Below are 21903 nucleotides of genomic sequence, written 5' to 3'. Positions count from 1 at the left end.
ACGCCCTTCTTTGCAGACACGGGGATATATTTATGAACCACACTGAAAACTGGATTGGCTCTCAGTACAAGAAGGTTGTTTACAGGGAATACACAAATGGAGAATTTGTGGAGATTAAAGCCAGGCCACCAAGGGAGGAACACCTGCAACTCTTGGGTAAGGCAGATTTCAGTCCAGCATTGTCAACCCCAAGTGTGGGCACGCCTCTCCACCACCCCCAGTCCCGGCTCTCACACACACCTCGGGATCCCTGCCACCAGGGTAACCTACCCGGTGTCTCGTGCTCTCTCCTGAGCTGGGGAATCCTCGTTTTAAACGGTGTGCTGACTCAGCACATCAGACGGAGTGCTTACAGGACCTCCTCAAGGTCCTGGCTCATGTGTACACAGTGACACAGGACACACTGTAAAACTGAGCGGGAGCCCAGAGGAGCCTCTCTGGGTGAGGTGGGTGCCGAGAGCGACGGGTCTCAACCTGACCTGTGGACCCGAGAACTGACCCAGCCCACGGATGGACTCGGGGCTGGCCGATGCCCCAGCTGTGCAGCTGGCCGCCCACACCGCCCTTCCGGCTTCCCTCCCCTCTTCCCTCACCGGGGAGGCGTTGCACCCACCCCACTTGCAAAGACTATTTTTCTAAGGCAGAAGACGAACTTAGAGGATTTGGGGGAAATACTTTCCTGCTCTTTACGCCCCAGGTAACTTTGTGAGTGTGGTTCACGCATGATCCCCAACATTGCATTGCATGGCGGCGTGACAGCAGCATGACGACGATTACGCGCGTGCCCCTCCCCCCCCACACCTGCCACTTCCACATGGGTAATCCATGAGTCACTCTCTGGAGCTGTAAGTGTGCCCAGAGCTCCAAAGAAAGGGGCTGGGCGAGCTGAGGGCCTGGGTGTGCGCTTCAAGAGCTCGCAGGCACCGAATCGCGGAAGCCCTTTCACTATCTGCAGCTTAGAGTGGCCTGGGCACGTGGCAGGGTCACCCCTGTCCACCACTGTGTCCCGTCACGCCTCGCTGTCAGCTGAAGGGCATATTTTTTTAAACTTAGGGTAGTTTGTGCACAGGCTTGTGCGGTAGACTGTAACTAGAAATGAACGACTTTAGTGCGCACAAACTGTTTGAACTACGCCCATGCTTACTGCCTAAACACACAGCAGTTCCTGCTTACCCCTAGAGAAAGCTGTAGTTCAACAAATTTTAGGTGCACTAATGACTTCAGCTGTGTTTCTCAGAACCAAAGCCAGAGCTGGCTTCGGTGACGAGTGAATGGGTGTTGCCCACCATTAGGGCTCCGGTGGGAGCTGCTTCTGCAAAGGGAGTCTGCAGATGACTGTGAGCCCCACGCTCCATCTTGTTGGGGCGTTTCCCTAGCGCTGCAAAACAGGAGGCACGTGGCATGAGGAAGGAAGGCGTCCTCAGCGGGGGGCAACCTCTCTCCCTTCAGCAGGTGCACGCTCCTCTGCATGGGCACTGATGCTCGCACGAGAGGCTGGAGAGCGTGTGTGCACTCAAGGCATCTGGCCTAGCGTCGTTTCTGTTTCTGTGATAAAACAAACAAACAAACCTGACATGAGCAGCGAGAGGCTGGAGAGCTTGTGTGCACTCAAGGCATCTGGCCTAGCGTCGTTTCTGTTTCTGTGATAAAACAAACAAACAAACCTGACAAGAGCAGGTTTATTTTAGCCCACAACTCCAGGCTACAGTGTATTTGATGGAGAAGTCAGAGCATCGGGAGCTAGAGACGCTCCACATTCGAGAGCAGAGAGGAATGAATGCTTGCTTAGTGCTCTAGTAGCTTTTTCCACTCACATACAGTCCAGGACCCCAACCCAAGGAGCGGAGCTGTCCACTCTCAGGCCGTGTCCTCTGGCATCAGTGAAGGCAGTCAAGGCCATCTCCACGGGCAAGCGCCTGACCTAGACGACCCTCACTAAGACTCTTCTCGGGTGATTGTAGGCTGGGTCAAGCTGAGAGCTAAACCATCGCAATATCCACATTTTGAGAGTCTGTGCCAGGCAGACATGCAGTAGTAATACAATACCCACGTATTGAGAGTCAGCACTAGACGTGCAATGTTGACATAACTGTGCTGCCTTCAGTTCCTTTCCTACCCATCATTCAATGGGAGCCTCATTTATCGGTGTCAATGCCATTTACCAGACCACAAGCAATTTGGGTCTCTTAAGGTTTCACACAGGCACTAGCATTAGTTAGTTTTCTGTTGCTGTGAAAAACACCAGGACCAAGGCAACCTGTAGAAGAAAGGGATTTTTCTGGGCCCATGGTTTCAGAGGGGTGGGGTCTGGCATGGCAGGGAGGCAGAGCAGCAGGCAGCAGGCGTGACAAGAGCAGGAAGCTGAGAACTCACATCGTTTAGGCCAGGCACAAAGCAGAGAGAGCAAATTTCAAAGCCTATCCCTACTGACATACTCCAGAAAGGTTACACCACCTAAACCTCCCCAACAGCGCCACCAACTGAGACCAAATATTTAAATGCCCAAGACTATGGGGACAGTTCTCACCCAAAGCATCACAGATTACAACTGAAATGCTGTTGCTCAGAGCAATAAGAAGTTAAGCATTTACTGAATACGTGGCTTTGTTGGACGGAAATAAACTCTACGATACGTACATAATGCTATTTAGTAGTCCTGTGAGAACAGTCTTAGTGAACCCATTCTGCAGGTGAGGAAATTGAGATTCCAATTACAGATTCACCCAAGGCCTCTGTTAAAGGAAAGAAGGAACATTTGAACTCAGGTCGGCCCCACTGCTAAGCATGACGTATTTGTGATGTCCTGGCTGTGTTTTGCCTTTAGGTCCAATGATCCACGCCGAGGTGGGGGACTCCATCCTCATCATCTTTAAGAACAAAGCCAGCCGGCCCTATTCCATCACAGCCCAGGGTGTGGAGGACTCGGAGAGCGGGAAGCGCCTTGAGGTGCCTGTCACAAAGCCAGGTGAGTCACACGCAAGGCCTGCTCCCTCCTGATGAGGTCACCAGCATCTCCCCTTCTGGTCACCAAGGGTCTTGGAGGACTGTCCTAGGTGTGTCTCAGCCACTGCCTCGTCCCTAGAGGTATGAGTTCACCATGTATGCAATGACCCAGTACTGAAATTCTTGGGTCCCTGTCACAGACCTCACAGAGTAGTCGGGAACACCAATGGCAAACACACTGAGCGGCACCTTGGGTCAGAGACCATCTTCTACATCTGAAATGGAAAGTAAAGAAGAAAGCCATAATCCATCCTAACAGCAACCCCACAATACAGACGCTATTTCATCAACTCCCAAGTCATTAGTTATAGTGTCCATTGTTGTCTTATCTGTTACTAAAACAAGAGAACAAAACACACTTTCAACTAAGCTGTAACATGTTCCAGATTTGCAGATGCATCCTGTAGGGAATGTGCTAAAATGGGAATGTCTTATCCTTACAACTCATGAAACACGTATGATTATGTCCATTTAAAAAACAATGAGGACACAGAGTAGCAAATGCCTAGGCCAGGCCCCAGGGGAATGACAATGGCAACTCTGTTTGTTTGACTCTACGATCCAACCTCCTCGCCACACATTTCTCTGATGTCACCAAGATGAGTTGAGGGGAGAGAATGGACACACAATGAACATTTTCCGGAACATAGACTATACATAAGTTCTAATTGGTAGAAAATTTTAAAAAATATCCATGTGAAGGTTTTTGGTCATAATACTCAACTCCTTTGAGTATATACCAAGGAACATAGCAACCACTGGGCTGTGTGGTGAGAATGTGGTAGTTTTAAAAGAAACTGTCAAACTGTCTTTAGAAGTGGCTGCACAATTTTGAGGGACGAGAGGGCCTTCTTGTCCCGTATCCTCACCAGTATTTTCTGTTTCAGACGTGGATCCCTCCAACAGGAATATTGTAGCATCAACTCACTATTTTAATTTGCAGTGCCCCTAGTGACACATGACTCTGATCATCTTTGTGTTACACGCCTGCCCTCTGCACGCCTTCCTTGGTGAGGTGCCTGCTGAGTCTGGCCTGAGTCCAGTCAGTCCCTGAACTCCTGTGAAAAGTTAGGTGCGGCAGTGTGCATCTGCTGTCCTAAAACTCCTACGGTGAGGTGGGAGGCAGACCCAGGAGAATCAGCCAGAAGCTATGAGCTGGCTAATCTCAAGTGTGTCCCTCTGCAGAGACAACAAGACAGCCGCAGCCTCAATAAAGTGGAGGCAAGAACTAACTCCCAAACGTTGTCTTCTGACCATATGCATGCCATGGAACACACAGACACACACACATCATCATGCACGTGTGCATACATACAGTTATAATATGTTAAAAAATGATAGTAAGCAGCCCCTATCAATTTTGGTCTTTTAAAATCAAGCCATTGTGTTCATTACTTCTTTTTTTTTAAACTGTGATAAAACACTACATCCCGGGCAACTCAGAGAAGGAAGCATTTACTTGGGTTCACAGTTTCAGAGGCACAAGATCCGTATAATTGTAGTAAGCGTGGCATCAGGCAGCAGGGGAGGCGTGGCATCAGGCAGCAGGGGAGGCGTGGCATCAGGCAGCAGGGGAGGCGTGGCATCAGGCAGTTGGTGTGGGGAGGCTGAGAACTCACATCTTCAAATGCAAACACAGAGCAGACAGAGCAAACTGAAAGGGGGTGAGGTCACGAACTCTCAAAGCCACCCCCAGATGTACTTCTCCAGCAGGCCCCACCTCCTAAAGGGTCCATAACTCCCCCAAACAGTGCTACCAATTGAGGAGCAAGGTTTAATTACGTGATCATGTGGGAGACATTTCTCATTCGGCCCACCGCAGCCACTAATTCAACAAATATTTGCTGAACACCTCTACACTGCCACTGGGCAAACAACAGATTATTCCAATTTAAAGAACACCGCGCCTGCAGCCACTTGCCTTTCTGAAGCTAATGCGAGCTGTTTGTCTCGTCACTCACAAGGCAACGGGGCTTCAAAGAGACGTCATGGAAATCACACCTGAAGCTGTATCCTCACCCACGGTTACAGCAGAAAAACAGTGGAGTTACATGTGTGCAGTTTGTGTACATACACTAAGACAAAGGTTCATTGTTCTGTTGGGAATAGGGTGTAGACAGCTTCAAGGAGCTCATGACTTAGAACAAGGTTGAGTCTTCTGCAATGTGGCTGTCATGCTAGTCAATATAAATAGATTATTGACTCAGGGCAAGATCCTGGGTCAGCCTTAGTGATGTATAGATATGGTGCCTACTCATAGGGGGTGTGCACACTTGTTATTAGAGCATGCAAAAGTCAGCAGGGTGTGGTGGTGTGTGCCTATAATACGAGTACTTATGAGGGCCAGGTGAGAGTCCTCATGGTTGAGGACAGTTTAGTCTGTCAGCAACAGATGCAGCCTGTTGACCCCTTACCCCCTACATGACACTGTTGCCTTTGCAGTTCAAGGAGGAGACTTTTCCAGAAGCCTCTTGTACATGAAGCAAAATTATAGGTCACTTAGAAGAGGACCGTACACACCCACGGGTTGGGGCGGGCTTCTCAGGAGATAGAATCACACTGAAGTGTCTTTAGCCATTGCTGTGTGTGTGGTTTTATAGCTTCTGATGTCACCTTGTTCAAATGATGTCATTTACAACCAGGTTCAGAGATTAGCAAAGTTTAAAGACTCAGCTTAAAATGATCTAGCTTACTCAGTTCTCTTACAGTAAAGAACAACCTCTCATTTTGTAGGTGAAACTGAAAGGTAGTTTATGGTGTGCTGTTGGGGTTTATGACGGGTACTGATAAGGATAGTCAAAGGTCACAGGGTTTAAGACATCCTTAAGCTTGACTCTTTAGCTGGTAATGCTCTCCTCTTGGCTGCCTCTCAGTACTGACTCGGCCAAGGCAGCCTACAAGTGGGTTTTGTTGTTTGTATGACACCATGGGACTGAGACTTTGTTTCAGAAAACAAAGCAGAAACAAAAAGCTAGTTATATAATTTCAATTAATCCTTTAAAAAAATCTCAAAACATGGAGATTAACCTAATTTACTGGTAAGGAAACTGTAGATCAGCGAAGTTAAGTAGTTTGTAAAAATATCAGTTAAACAGAAAGTTTCAGCCAGATGAGTATATGCTGAGCAGCTAAGGAACCCAAGAATTTGCCCCCACCCCCAAAAAATACTCTGGCAAAGAAACTTAAGGAAGGAAGAGTCCCAGGTCACAGTTCACCATGTCGGGGAAGTCACAGTAGTGGGGACGTGACGTGGCAGGTCACATTACATCAGCAATTGGGAAGCACAGATGGACGATGGCTCCCAGCTTCCTTTCTTTGTTCTGTTCAGGATCCATGGACAGGACCACCCAAAGTTACAATGGGTCTTTCCACCTCAGTTAACCGAATCAAGACAACCCCCCCCCCAGGACAAGCTCAAAGGTTACCCTGATCTGGATAACCCCTGTTATTTAGATTGGATAGCACAGGTCTAACTAGACCAGATGCCATAGGTATGCCTGGAGCCTGTCTCCTAGGTGATTGGAGAACCTCTCAAGTTGGCAACCAGTGTTAATCATCATGGTATTAGAGGCAAAGGCTGAGACCCTTGCAGGCAAAGTGTGCCAAGGTGTGCCAAGTTCAAATAGGATAAACAGTGGACTGTGAAATGCATCTTTACGTGTTGGAAGTTAGTTGACAATATAGAAACAGGAAACCTAAGGGAAGACAGGAGCTTGGAATCACACAGGTGTGAGGTTAGTAAGACCATGTCTGGCAAGTGAGAAATTATTTCCACTGACTGGAATCTATAAAGATCTGCCTGTAGTTCTTCAGATATATATAACAACCAATTTCAATTTTCTCTTTAATCTCAGGAGAAATAAAAACTTACAGATGGAATGTCCCCAAGAGGTCAGGTCCTGGGCCCTCTGATCCTAATTGTATCCCATGGGTATACTATTCAACAGCAAACTTCGTGAAGGTAAGGTGGAGACTGGGGCCGGGGAGGTTGCAAGGTGACTATTGAAGCCATCCCCATTCTGTGGGCACATAGAACAGAGGTCTCAAACAATCGTCTGCTGGCCAAATCCAGCTGCGTTTATCCATCAGCGCCATCCAGGTGTGTAACAGAGGCAGTGTGGCCCACAAAGCAAAAAATAAAAATATTTAGTACACAACGCTCTATAACTATTTTATGTTTTCTAACTACTGGTATGGGAATATAAAAATGAAACACTATTTCATTTCCAATTATAGAACCTTCAAGATAATTTGAATCACACGAGACTACACCAGTTTGAAAGGAAATGAGTGTCCCACAATAGAATTTGCTTATGATTTTGGGAGGTGGGACATCTTTTTCCTTTTAATTACATTTATGTGTGTGTGCATAAACCCATGCGCATGTCACAACACATATGTAAAGTTCAGAGCACAACAAAGAAGTAGGTTCTCTCCTTCTACTGTGTGGGTCCCAGGCACAAAGCTTGGGTCATTGGGCTTGATGGCAGGTCTTTCCTGGTCAATCTGTCCATACTAGTGAAGGGTTTCTGTATCCCAGAATTAAGTCTCTCTGCTAATGCAATAAATCAGATCAGGCCGAATTAATAAGTCCACGTTTAATTTGGGCAAAGCATTCCCGAGTGTTCCCAGGGGAAGAAGAGAAACAGAGAGGAGGAACCCGGTGACAAGTCGGGGGGAACCACATCCTAAATAGCCTGTGGGAGTGGTCCTGGACACTTCTGGGGGAGGAGCTGCCATTTCTCAGCTGAGACTGCTCAGGGTTTGGGGGCGAGACAGAGCTCCACTCAGTTAGGACTTCGGGGTCTCAGGGACCCAGGCACATGCCAAGCTTCACTAAGGCTGCAGAATCTTCAGATCATAGCTAGTTTGAGAAATCAAAAGCAAAGATTCAATGATGGCTTTGAGTTTTGTACCTGCTGTGTGTAAAACTACAATAGTATTTAATCATATGACATAAACCAAAACCCAAGCCAGAGTCATATCCTACGCAGAATGTAATCATTTTTAAAGTGAGGCATTATCTTCGCCTTCCTCTCTTGGCGCACAGGTCATCTGGAAAGGTACATTTGTGTATGAGAAGCATGGGAAACTTTTTTGTTTATATTCAGTTATGCACCTCAAACATATCGAGTACCTACTTGTGTTATGCAAAGTACAGCCGACAGTGGAGATGGGCCCGGGCGAGAGAAGAACGCTGGCAGGTGGAACGGGTGTCACATCTAATAGCTCGTTAAACGTGGTTGGATTTCCCTTCCAGGATACGTACAGTGGTCTGATGGGGCCTCTGATCACATGCCGAGAAGGGGTGTTGAACGAAAAGGGAAGGAGAAGTGACGTGGACTACGAGTTTGCTTTGCTGTTCCTGGTCTTTAATGAGAATGAGTCCTGGTATCTGGATGACAATATTAAGAAGTATCTCAATAAAGATCCCCGGGACTTCAGGCGCACTGATGATTTTGAAGAGAGCAACAAAATGCATGGTATGCAGGTGTTTAAAGAGAGACGCTGTTGAGACAGGTCATTGCTGAGACCCCAGCCCCCTCCCCTGAACCCTTCTCTCCTCCAAGGACCCCCGGAGAGAGCTAGAGTGAACCCGTCTAACCATGAGGCTCTGAGCCATTTGCTCCGGGACAGCTGTTGCTGAGACCTTTCTGGCTGTGTAGAAACATTTTTTTTCAAGATCAAATTTTCACTTATCAATAAGTTTTCATGTGAATCTATCGCAGCTTCTGTGGGGTCAGGATTAAGGGTCTGGATGAATTCTCTGGAGCATGAATTTTATTTAATGTGAGTGCGTCACTGAGTTGGGTGTCATTTAAGGAAGCTTGCTTTTTGATAGTTTGGGCAGGACTGATGTGTTTGCGGGGACGCACCCACACTGTCTCATCAGGACTGTATGTAACCATGGACCTTGCTCCAGCTTTATGTGGATTAGAACGAGGTGGCAGGGCCCCCTGCCCCCATCCAGACACACTGTCTCACCTCAGCAGCTTCTTAGCACCGTCTCCGTTTCCAGCAAACGGAGCTGACTTGATTGCGGCACGGTGCACAGACTGAAAGGTTGGCAGGAATCTGAGAAGCGGGGTCCCCGCTGTAAACCCGGCCTGCTTTGCTCACCGTGAGGCCTGACCAGCCTGCCTGGTACTCTCTTTTTAGACACTTAGTTGGGCGTATTCTGGTTCTCAGGAAATGAAGCAGTAAGTCTGCAATGGACACAGATCCAAGTGCATTCAGCGTGCGCTCGTGTGTGTGTGTGTGTGTGTGTGTGTGTGTGTGTGTGTGTGTGTGTGATTTATCCATTACATACACACATGTTTTACACACACATACAGGCGCTAGTTTCTCTGTGGCTTAGTGTACTCATGCACAGCGTGGAATAAATCTAAATCTGGCTTCTCACGAACACACTTGCAGTCCATTTCCCAAAGAAGCACGCAGAGTAAATGAATAAGCACCTTGTTGCTTGAGAGGTGGCTTTGAAAGATAAACTGGGATGTTTCTTCCCCAAATCCCTACGCACAAAGATTTCTTGGTTCTCTGAGTTTGGGGTCTAGGATGGTGGGGCCTGGCAAGTGTGAGCGGGCTGGCTCCTCTTCATCAGGCAGATAAGAACACGAGTAGCCTGGACTCTGAACCTTCCTACCCCTGGGGTAAGCAGTCCCGCCACTGACCTGAGGCTATTGTGTTTCTTAGCCATTAACGGAAAGATATTTGGAAACCTCCCTGGCCTCATAATGACTGAAGACACAATGACTAACTGGTATTTGCTGGGACTAGGGAGCGAAGTGGACATTCACACCATCCATTACCACGCAGAGAGCTTTCTGTTCAAGGTGAGCATCAGGGGAGACTTTGAAGGAACGGTTCAGGCATTTCTGACAGGACGGGAGTTAGCTGGCAATCAGGCCTGTGGGGAGCTCATGTTAGAGAATAAAACAAGGTGGCCACACCCTTCTCTTGGTGTGTATTTCTTAATGTTTATGTCTATATAATTTGTTGTAACCCTCCAACCTCTCTGAGTTTCGGATGAGAGTTTTGCCATCAGGGATCTGCCTGATGCGGCCACGCTGGAGTGTGCCGCTAAGACTGTATATGGACTCCCGTGGTATTCGGAGCTTTCCCTGGCCCTTCCCTTCCCCCGACTCCCCTCCCCTCCTTCTTTCTTTCCCTTCCCTGCCATCTCTATTTCTTTTTCTCCTTGGCCAGTTAACAGAGCAGCCCTGTCTCGTAAAGGATATTTATTATCTTTTGAGGTCCTGTTTGGGCAGCTTCATCTTGACTTTTGCCCAAGAGCTGGGGCACACCACACCTGTGACCTTCTGCCATGGGGGCAGAGCCGGCTGCACATTAGAAATCACCCCTGGAGATGTTTCAAGAACACGCCTGATGAATCAATGTTTAGGGATAAAGTCCCTGCCATCTTGGGTCTAGTGCCTTCTACAAGGAAGCGGAAAGTTGGCCAAATCTGATACTCGAGGAAGTAGGACCAGGCCCATGCTAGTATACAGGAGTCAACAGCAATCTACTGAAATGTCTGTGTTTCAGGTATTAGCCAACAGTGATTAGGGTGTCACAGACCAAATAGTTTTCAGAAAGTGCCTTTTTCAATGCACATTTTAAAGAAAGTAAAATAATCGTAAAATTATAAAAAGCTCATCTAAACGCCATGTATGTTTAAGATGAAGATTTAATCCACATTGCATAGAATTGCACTTATTGTAAGATTCTTGTAACCAGCAAATCAAAGCGGATAATTTCCATCACCCCACCACACTCCACTACTCCTGGGGGGTCACTTCAGCAGCCCGGACTGAAGATTTGGCTAGCGCCATTCCATTTCTGTCTCTGCTATAATTGGAATTTGTTTTCCCCAAAGTCACATGTTGATCTCCAGTCCTATCTGTATGGGCAGGTGGGGCCTGGTGGTTGGCGACCAGTTTCAGGGTCGAGTCCTCATGAATAGAGAGATGCCAGTCATGTTACTGAAGCTGCAAACTTGACCAGCTGCTCTCCATGTTGTATCCTTGTGCCTTTGCGACAGGGCGGGTAAAGATGCTTGCCCTGCAAGGTTGACGACCCTAGGACTGACACTGTAAGGAGAGAACCAATGCCCTAGAGCTGTTCTCTGACTTCCACACATGCCTTATGGCATTCGTATGCATACATATACACACACACACACAGATATTAAATTCTAAAAAGAAACTAAAATAAGAAATTTCACAGATTATATCTTTGAGTTACAATATTCTGAATATTGTGTAGAAGCCATGCAACTTGCAATATCTCAAGTCTGGCTTGTTTTTGGTTCGTGCATCTCATATATTTGACAACTTTGTCTTACTTGATGATTGAGTTGTAGTTTACCATATATATTCAGTGCAGTTTACTAATTTTCCCAATAAGAACTGGGAGAGGGTTTCCAAGGAGGGTTTTTGCCTAAAACCAACTTTTTATATCCTAGAGAAAATGTGTGCAGAATTGTAACGAGCATTCTTCCCACCAGCCCGGTCTCAGAGCTGCATCAACCCTAAATAACACACAGAGATTCTATTAGTCACAAGGCTGTTGGTCAATGTCCAGGGCTTCTCATTGGCTAGTTCTGTTTTAAGTATTACCCACAACTACTAATACATATATTTTTCTATAAGGTCTTATCTTACTGCTCTTGACTACATTTCCCAGAGTCCTCCTCAACTCCTAGTCCCACCTACCTTACTTCCCTATTGGCCAACAGTGCTTTATTTATCCATAAGACAAACATACACACAGAAGGACTCCCCCATCACAGAATTGCTAAACCATATGGTAAATGTGTAGTTGGAATTTTCTTTGGGCTGCCAAGCAACTCCCAGATAAAGACACAGAGACTTATTATTAATTATGAGTGCTCAACCCTAGCTAAGATTTGTCCCATTAGCTCTTTTAACTGAATTTAACCTATTTCTATTCATTTACATTTTGCCTTAGCTTTTTACTTTTCTTTCACTCTGTATGTCCTATTTTCCTGTTTCCTCAATGTCTATCTGTCTGACTCCTGATGTCTCCCTGCCATCTGCTTTTCCTTTTTGCCTAAATTCCTTCTCCTATTTATTCTCCCTGCCTGGAAGTTCCATGAATACCTCCTCCCTTGCTATTGGCTGTTCAGCTTTTTATTAGACAAATCAGATGCTTTAGGCAGGCAAGGTAAAACAGTAACACATCTTTACATAGTTAAACAAATATTCTGCAACATAAGCAAATGCAATAATCTTTACATAGTTAAACAAATACAACATATCTTTATATAGTTAATCAGATATTGTGCAACATTTCCCCCTTTTGATCTAAATATAAAGATTTTTAGCTTTAACACAGTAAAACTGCATATAAGAAAAACAATTATCAAGTAAGAATTACATTTACAATATCCAGTCCATTTTTATTTGGCAAATTCAGAGAAAATACTCCATTATCTATCTTATCTTAATGAGTTTAAGGTCATGTACCTAATTTACTTTCTGTCCTAACTTGTATTACCAACACAAAATTATCTTTTTAGACCTCAAAACATTTTCTTAAATAAACAATTTAAGCTCTTATGTTTCTCAGCCTTATAAACTTTACATCTATTATGTAAATTTCTTTTCTGAATTTGGTAACAAGGAAAACCAAAATTATAACTATGTTGTCTAGAAGAATCTGTTTAGGATTGCTATTACTTACTCTTCAACTATGTGACTGAAGTCATCAGCAAAGCCATTTGGACTTATTAGAAGGTATTAATATGATTTGTGTTTACTTTTTACAATCAAACTACTCAGGTGACCTACTCCGTTTTCTTTTTCAAATTTATTTTTTTGGGCTGGAGACTGGTAACACATACCTTTAATCCCAACACTCCAGATGCAGAACTCACTCTGTGAATTCAAGGCCATTTTGCTCTACATAGTGAGTTCTAGAGCAACCAGGACTATGTAAAGAGATATTATGAATATTTGCTTGCATATATGTCTGTACAGCATGGGTATGCCTGGTGGCCACAGATGTCAAAAGAGGGCACTGGATCCCCTAGAACTGCAGTTACAGATGATGGTGTACAGTCATGTATTTGCTGGAACTTGAATCCAGATCTTCTGCAAGTGGTCTTAACCACTGAGCCATCTCTCTAGCCCCAAGCTATTTCTTCTTGAATGGTCTTTGATAGTTATATCCTTTAAAATTGTTTACAGCCTATAAGTTGTTGTCTGTGCACACAGAGCTGTTTGTCTACAATACTTGTTTTTCATAGTAGATCTCAGTGGTGTTCTTTTCCTTCCCCATAGCTATAGTTCTGTCTTCTCCACTCATCAACCCTTGGTCAATATGTTTGGGGATTTACAGTAATGTTCTATTGCTATATAACAAATCACTATAAAACTCAATGGCCCCAAACAATAAACACTTACTATCTTTGTGTCTCTAAGTCTAGAGGAGTGAGGCTAGTTGGCTTGGATTTTGTGTCTCTCATGAGGCTCAATGAAGATATCTGGCCTCTAGTGGTCAATGGTTTGACTAGAACCACGGAATCCATCTTCAAGTTCACTTACATGTCTGTTGACTGAAGGCTTAATTTCCTCATCATATGGGTATGATTAAGGAGCTGGCTTCACCCAGATGACTAATCTGGGCGAGCAGGAGAAGACTAACTCATTAACTGTGTCTTTTATAGCTTCTGCTACCATATGCCTTATACCACACACGTGCTAATCTCACACAACACAAGAGGGAACTGTGAAGGTTATGAGTATCAGGGTAGGAGAGGTTTCAAAGCCATTGTGGATGTTCATACTACAAGTTCATCAGATTTATGTGTGAAGAAAAACCCAGCTTTACCTCTCTTCATCTCTGTTGTGCTCTGTCCTTGCTCTCGTTGATTTTTGCCCTGTTTTCATTCCTTCCTTGCTTCTGCTTACTGTGCTTCTTCACTCTCATTTTTCCTTCTTTCTGTGCCGAGCAAAAGAAGCCACAGGCTAGGTCTTTTGACTTTTGCAGATAGATAAGTCCTACCGAGAAGATGTGTATGATCTCTTTCCTGGGACATTTCAAACCATCGAGCTGTTTGCTGACCACCCAGGCACGTGGCTCCTACACTGCCACGTGTCTGACCACATTCATGCCGGCATGGAGACCACCTACACCGTCCTCAGGAACATAGGTACTGTCTGTCAGTGATGCCAGTGATGGCACCCATCTTCCCATAGACCTGGAAAACAGGAGGCATGACAGACACACAGGTACAGATCCCAAGGGGCTCAGAGTTAAGAAAAAGACACATAAGTTGACTATGTAATCACAGTGGAGAAAGATTTGCAGAAAGAGTGCGGGGTCTAGAGGCATTAGGAGGAGGGCATGTTTGATAGTTTGGGGCATGAACCAAGGCGTGCGAAGGCATGATCTAAAGAGTTCCCTCTTGGAAGGCAGAGGGGTGGTGTTTGATACTGGTGTGAAATAGCCCAGTAGAAATTTTAGAAAGATGGCAGAATTGGGGTTGAGGTAAAGCTCTTCTTGGTAAAAAGATGTGACGTTCATATATAAAAGGATCTCCATTTATAAACAGTCAACTCATATATATGTGTATTTGTCCAGACAACAGGACTCCATATTCTACCAAGTCACCTTCTGGAGCAGGATCACATGTAACCACAGTGCCCTCCGAAGGTAATGACATCCTCTCTGAATCATGTGTGGGTGTCCCAATGCTTCACTCCATGGGGCAGGCAAGCACCTGATCCCTCACTTTTCGCCCTCACAGGACAACCTGGCAATGAAGACCTCTATTTCTTTGGCAAGAATCTGCGCCCAAGAGGAGCCAAGGCAGCCCTGGTCATCCTTTTCATTCTGGGACTACTCCTCCTGATCGCCACTGTGATTCTCTCCCTCAGACTCCGCTCTGCGAGGAGGCAGGTGGCTTACAGGGAAGTCCAGTCCTGTGCACTCCCCACAGATGCCCTGTGAACGCTCTGGCCTTCCTCAGTGGGAGGGGTCAGGTTCCATGGCTGGCCGCACAGTGGCTGACAGGGACATTGGACCAAAGCGTTGTTCACCAAGGAACTTTGACACTGTATCCTAGGTCAGGCTCCCGAGCCTCTGGAATGTCATCCAAAGCAATGTGCTTTTATTTATTTATTATTTTTAACAGGCTGTGAATGATTCTCAGGTATAAAACACATAAGAAAGGAGAGAGTACTGGATTGAGAAGTGCCAGCCGCCAGTCTGTTTTGTGAACTACTCACTCAGGGAGTGCCTGAAAGATGTTTTCATAGTTTTAAACCAAACAGTGCTTCCCTCAGCTAGCCACGAAGGTTTCTAGGGGAGTAGCTCCTAGAAAACTCTTGGGTGCCTCAGACATCTGTCTGTGGAATCAACTGACACATGAAATTGTTCCCCCAGTTGTCTCAGGGTGAACGGGTTTCTGAGGAGTTTGTGGGAATGTCTAAGTCGGTATGGGCTGACGGAAATGAACCACGTGAATCTTCCAGAGGCTTCCAGTAGCTCTCCCGGCCTTTGCCCCTTGAATGTAGAGAGCCTGTGCATTGTTTGTTACACAAGCCAAAGTTATATGGTTATTTATTTCATTGCTGCTGTTTTTCATTCAACATGTAGGAATACTTGAATGTTTACAATTCACTTCATGCCACATTTTACCATGTGTTTCCTTGTCAACGTCTGTATTTTCAAAAATCAACTAGAGGGTTTTTATTTCAGGATGTGGGCGGGCTAGAATCAGTACAGGAGCAGACTTGACTTCTCTCTGTAAGCCAGAGATTCCCTGTCTGGGCTTGAACCCTCAGTCTGACTTTTCATTCGTTTAGGGGGCATTCTTCCACATCTCCATCTTCTGTGAAAGTTACAATTTCATCATGTGAGGGATGGCAGGAGGCGTACATCAATGTAACTGACTGGCTGGGAGGACTAGGGGCCTCTTAAAACCCTGCATCCCATGCTTGTTAAAGACATAGCCTTGAGGGCAGGGAGAGCAGCTACAGAGGGGATTCCAGGTGGTTTTTAAACTGTTAAATAAGTTTTGGAAATGAGTTTTGTAGCTGCCAAGACTCACAGGCAAACAAGGAACACCAAACAACAAAGCTAAGCACCGAAAGACACAACTTCATCCTCTCTGTAGGGACCCTAGACATTAGCTGTAAGGTTGAGAAAAGCAACATTGTTTATTACTGGACTGGGAAATCTACCTTAGCTCAGGACAAGCTGCCCTGGGATGCTGTGGCCAGACACATGATGTTAGACCACTGTCTTAGCAGTGGGTCGCTTGAATTTCCAGGTGAACGAGTAGGACCTAATAAATACTCGGGTGAAGGGACCTTTCATGCTTTACTTTTTATCTTCTTGGTGAGGGGAAATAATAGAAACCACATCTTACATAAAACAGGTGCAACTGCTAACGAGTTCTGTTTGTGGTCTGCTTGAATGCCTTGCCAAACAGGGTACCCACATGGTTTTGAATTCCAGTCTGCTAACTACTGACAATGTGATTTTGTGGCTTACTGGAGTACCTGCTCTGTGGACTTCATACATGGTAGACTGTACAATTGCACGAGAAGTATGGTGAGCACCTATGACTTACCTTTAGTAAGCCAAAAATTTGTTTAGTTATAAAAGTTTTTTCTTTTTTCACTTATTTTTTTTAAAACAAACCACAAAGTAGTTTTGTTGTTGCACTATTTCTCTTTTTAATAAAGTTTCATATATTCTAAAACGGCAAATTTGCATTGTTTGTTTTCACTCAGAATTACCTGTCATTAAAAAAAAGTGGTTAGAACAGAAGTATTGGAGCTGACTCAGTGAATGAACACTGGCTGCTCTTCCAGAGGACCCGGGTTCAATTCCCAACACCTACATGACAGCTCACACCTGTCTGTAACTCCAGATCTGACACCCTCACACAGGTACACATGCAGGCAAAATACCAATGCACACAAAACACAATTCAATTATTTAAAAAAAAGAATAGAACTACCTTAGATATTCATTCTCTGTAACTATGTCACTTGTATCTATTAAAGGGAACAAAATCATAATCACCACAAATACGTCTCCTCCTGTGTGGTCCTTTCTGACACCCAGACTCACTCTTCTGAGATCGTCACCATATCCTCCCCTCACCATGGAGGAGGAGTCCTTGCTTCTGGCAGGTCCAGGCCCTGGACCTCACCTCCTTTTGCTGTCTCAAAGACTCCCATTCCCTCTATCACCAGCTTTCCCTTCTACATCATGTCTACCATTAAAAATGGAGGGTGAGGAGCAATCTTAACTTGTTCGTCAGTGTCTCCCTTCGATGGGTGTGAAGAACTGCCCACACCTGCCTCCTGTATAGAAATCATCCGACCAGTCAGGAAGCCCAGCCCTGCACCCCAGCCGGGTGTCATCAAGAGGGTATCCGCAAAGCCTTTTCCAGAAGATTCTCTGCTTTTATCTTACTTCCCCCTCAGCTATAACCGGCAGTTCCTGGCTTCTGGGCAACCTTCCAGCCCTCTGGCTGTGCAACACAGCTGTGGTCCTCTTTTAAATTGTCACTGCCTTTCAAGCTACAGCTGTCCAAATCAGTGACTGCAACTTGAGGCTATCAGCCTCAAGAGCTGCAGCCTGGGGGGATTCTGTTCCCTCAGGGACCAACTCTTTCAGAGTTAAGAAGGGAACTTATCTAAATACATTCCCCTAAGTAAGATTCAAAGGTTGAGGTGGGATTCTGCCCATCAGAGAGGCAGAATAGCAAGTTACTCCCCTCCCTTCCTGGGTGCTCTCTCCAGGAGCCCCACGAGTCTCCTCACCCCTTCTTAAAAACCCTTCTCCCCCTGGCTCCTCCCTACCACTTCCTGTCAGCTAGTTGCTGACACAGCCTCCTGACCACAGGTGAATTTTATTTAATCAAACACATCTTTGCATCAATAAACAAATGTTCCAGAGCATAAACAAAAAGTAACACACCTTAAAGTAATATTCTACAACACCCAGCCTTCCTTCCTCTTCCATTTTTATTTCTTCTCATTCCTTGGCTAGCTCCTCTCCCGATCTCTAAATGTTGGCACCTCCCAGAACCTGACACCGGGACCTTTGTGCTCCTGTATCTTTTAAAACGTTATAAATTTGATATCCTTATAAGTACGTGTGTGTGTGATGGGGTGTGGGTGTGCCATAGCACGCATGTAGAGATCAGAGGACAGCTCTCGGGGAATCCGTTCCTCTCCTTCCCTCATGGTTCCAAGGGTTGGACTCAGGTTTTCAGGCTTTCGACCCAATTCCTTTCTCCACAGAGCCTTCTCACTGGCCCTCCATTATTTTCACTGTAAGAAATTCTCCTGAAGATTCCATACCCTCATCCCCGAAGCTCTGGATGAGCTCTTGCAAAGGGTTTTGTAGGTGTGTGATGAGCTAAGGATCTTGTTGATGATGGAGAATTTATCTTGGGTTATCCTTAAATGTACCCACAAGCACCCTTATAAAAGGACAGCAGTTGTTGGGTCTGTGCTTCAGTGGAAGCGCTCTTGTCTAGAATGTACGAGGCCCTGTGACCAGGCCCCAGTCATACAATAAAACAAAATGGTAAAGCAGCGTGTGGTGGCTCATATGCTTAAACCTATCACCTGGGAGCTAGAGGCAAGGGGATCCCTGTTAGTTTGAAGCCAGTTTAGTCTATACAGTGAGTTCCTAGAACAGTCTGAACTACACAGAGAGACCTGGTCAAAAATAAACAACTAAAATGTTAAAATAAATCTAAATATAAGAGAATAAAGTAAAACTTGGATTCCATGAAGACACAAGACACTGCACTCCTAGCTCCAGGGATGGACAAAGGGCCACGGGATGTAAGGCACATTAGCGTAGAAACCATAAAGATGTACCCTCGTGAAGGCTCTCCTGAGGTATCTGACCTTACCAACACCTTGGCATTTATTTCAAACTTGAGAGTTCCAGAGTGGTAGAGGAAGCAGGATCACTACGTTTGCTGTCCCTTTGAAGTCTTACCTACAGTTTATCCATTCATTCCCATGGGTCTGAAGTTCATCTGCATGCTAACAAATTCAAAATGTTCTCTCTAACCTTAACTCTGATTACAGGTCCAAGGTTCCTGTTTGGCAGGGTCATTACAACAGCTCCCTGCACAATGCCAGTCTTCCTTGCCCTGTCCACAGAGCTGTCTGTTGCTATGCTCTTCCGAATCTGATCAGGTCCCTTCCCGGCGAGTCCTCTAACGTCTCCCCATCATACTTTTAATGGCTGCAGACTCTTTGCCCTGGCCTGTGAGGCCCAGGCTGGTGGGGCCCGTGCCCACCTCTCCAGCTCCTCTTTTCCTCCAGCTTTTTACCAATGCTAACCCCCCTCCCCAAGTTCCTGCCCCAGGGCCTTTGCACGTGCTCCCCCCCCTGTGACTTTTATTCTCTGCTCTCTCCAGGATCCCATTCCCCAGATGGCCTTCTCCAGTGTGGCCCCCACTTCTGTTACGACCCTCTCCTCTGCAGCATCAATCATGGGGCAGAATCATTTTGTCTGTTAGCTTCAGTTTTGTCTGCATCTTTGGTGGGCATAGAGGCCCCCTGGAAGTGAGGACTGCGGATCTGCTCTGCTTGTCGCTGCACCCCCAGAGCAGACAGCCGGGCCATGCACAGCAGTTGCTCAGCAGATATTTGTCCAAGGAGTACGTGCGTATGTGCACAGGCAAGGCAGCCTGGCGAGACTGACTGTCTTGACTTCAGGACTGTTTTCATTGCTGAGGATCTTGTAATCAAATGCCAAGGATGTCAAGCAAGCAAACCAGGATTTTTTGGAGGCTGTCTGTAAGACCACACCCTACCTTGGGTCGCTCTGCTGCCAGGAAGGGATAGGGGCAGGGCAGGCTTGGTGTCATTTATTCCCCAAGTGCCCCTTATGATTATCAGAAGGCAATGTCATCCCAAAACAAAGGACACGGGAATCTCTCTCTCTCTCTCTCTCTCTCTCTCTCTCTCTCTCTCTCTCTCTCTCTCTCTCTCTCTCTCTCTCTCTCACACACACACACACACCTACACAGTGGTTCATATCCAAGCCACCACCATCACCTGCCCAGAGAGCGCTGGGTGCCAGGGAGTTGGGAGGGAAGCACCAAGAGAGTGATTGACTCATTCCAGCTAGGGGAGGGGCCGTGAGAGTTCCCAAGGGGCCATTTTCCCTCTTGGATGAGTTGATCCTGACAGGGAGGACAACTGCATTATGACTTATTGGTTCCTTACAAACAGTCATTCCAGCTCTGCCTGCCCCAAACAGACTCATCCTCCCAGTGCCCCCCTAACCTAGGCCATCACTGTCCCATACCACGTGCCTTGAGAGGAATAGACAGAGGAGTGGAGACTGGGGCACTTAACACTCTAGGTGACAGGGGTTCACTCTTTTGACTGTTTGGGTGAAACTAATTAAAGCACGCACGTGTCGCTTTTATTTCCCAACACCTCACAACCATTTGGTGAATGGCTTGGAGGGTGTGGAAGACACCTTCCTGTAAGCAGTAAGACGCTGCTGGGGTAAACTGGGGTGCTGGCCGTGCAGGTGGGGAGCTGTCAGATCTGCCAAGGAGAAGCACAGCAATTCAGACTTAGCTGGGGCAGCCCTCGAGAGTGATGGGAAGGCTAACATTGGAGCACTGGGCTTCTATCTGCGGGCCAGGGCCAATAGCAAGGGTTAGGGAAATGCAGAAGACAGCAGTTGGGGTTGAGGTAAGGGCCGCGAGGTTCACCAGCACAGGGCTGTGGAGGTCTTTGAGGCTGTAGGACTAGTGCCGTGGAGAGGTGCATGCGGGCCTTGGATTCGCCCCCTTAGACCCTGCTGATGGACACAGCCCAGAGAAGGTGCTCACGCCTGGCCCTGGATCATTTAACTGTCTCCTTGTCCACCTCCAGTGAGGAATTCCAAAGCAGCTCTCTGTAGCTCCTGGATCACGCACCCCCGCCAGCTGACACTCCTTTGCAGCCTGGGCCACTGCTTTGGGCCAGAAGACAGAGAAAAGAGCAGAGGGCGGGACCTGAGACCAGTCACACGCTGCTCTCCTCTCTCTCTCCTCCCCCTCCGAACTCTGGAGAGGTCCAGGGCTCCCTCGGTTAGGAATAAAGAATAATGAATGGGTTGGGACCGCAGGTGGCAGGTCCCCAGTCAGCACTGGGACTAAGATGACCGCGGTCCTGTGGCGGGTGATGGATGCTGGGCGGATGGGGAAACAGACACCTGTAGACGTGACTCACATTGAAAGTTTTATTGAAAGGGAGGTAAGAAAATGAGGTAGAGAGACAGAGAGAGGACAGAAAAGAAGAGGGAGGCAGGAACTGCCCCAGGGGAACAGGGGAAAGAGAGCGGAGTGGGCAGGGGTCTGTCTTTTTTAATCATTTTTTATTTTAATTTTAAATAGCTTGTTTTACATGTCAATCCCAGTGGGGTCTGTCTTTTAAAGGGGTCCTTTGCACCTGCGTGCAGACTGCTTAGCCATGGAACCCTGGGCTGACCAGGGTACTGCCTGAGTGCATTCTGCCAGGTGACAAGGGCAGGTCAGCATAGTACCTGAATCCTTAACCCTCTGCATCGTAACTTTCGGTCAACACCGCATGATTGTTTCGACCTTTTTATGGCACAGGCTCTTACAGGACCCTGATTGCACCTTGGAGTGTGGCTGCGGTAGGGCGTTTGTCTAGCGGGCAGCGGTGCACTAGACTTGGGTTCATCTTCAGTATCACACGCCCACACAATGGTGGGCGAGGCTTAGGAAGGGGCCACCTCGTGCTCAGGGGAAGGGTTTGCCAGCAGAAAGGACTGAAAAAAAAAATTCTATGTGTTAAGGGTTGGGAGCGCAGAGCACGGGGATGGGAGGGGCAGGAATGTCCTGAGGGCGAACCTTCATTA

General features: G+C 46.6%; 1 protein-coding gene across 1 annotated transcript in view; it reads left to right on the top strand.

Moving 5' to 3' along the window:
- Positions 1 to 16748, top strand: part of Hephl1 (hephaestin like 1) — a 72440-nt gene extending 55692 nt beyond the window's left edge. The window contains exons 13-20 of the mRNA XM_005084034.4: positions 17 to 156; positions 2825 to 2965; positions 6858 to 6964; positions 8264 to 8486; positions 9700 to 9839; positions 14020 to 14182; positions 14614 to 14685; positions 14780 to 16748. Of these exons, the coding sequence (XP_005084091.1) occupies positions 17 to 156; positions 2825 to 2965; positions 6858 to 6964; positions 8264 to 8486; positions 9700 to 9839; positions 14020 to 14182; positions 14614 to 14685; positions 14780 to 14982 (1189 nt within the window). The 3' untranslated portion in view covers positions 14983 to 16748. The remainder of the gene's footprint in view (positions 1 to 16; positions 157 to 2824; positions 2966 to 6857; positions 6965 to 8263; positions 8487 to 9699; positions 9840 to 14019; positions 14183 to 14613; positions 14686 to 14779) is intronic.
- The last annotated feature ends 5155 nt before the right edge of the window (positions 16749 to 21903 follow it).

Source organism: Mesocricetus auratus, unplaced genomic scaffold, assembly GCF_017639785.1.
Source record: "Mesocricetus auratus isolate SY011 unplaced genomic scaffold, BCM_Maur_2.0 Super-Scaffold_100044, whole genome shotgun sequence".
In the NCBI taxonomy this organism is placed as follows: Eukaryota; Metazoa; Chordata; class Mammalia; order Rodentia; family Cricetidae; genus Mesocricetus; species Mesocricetus auratus.
The sequence above is the reverse complement of the archived record's forward strand: the minus strand, read 5'-3'. Positions and strand labels throughout refer to the sequence as shown.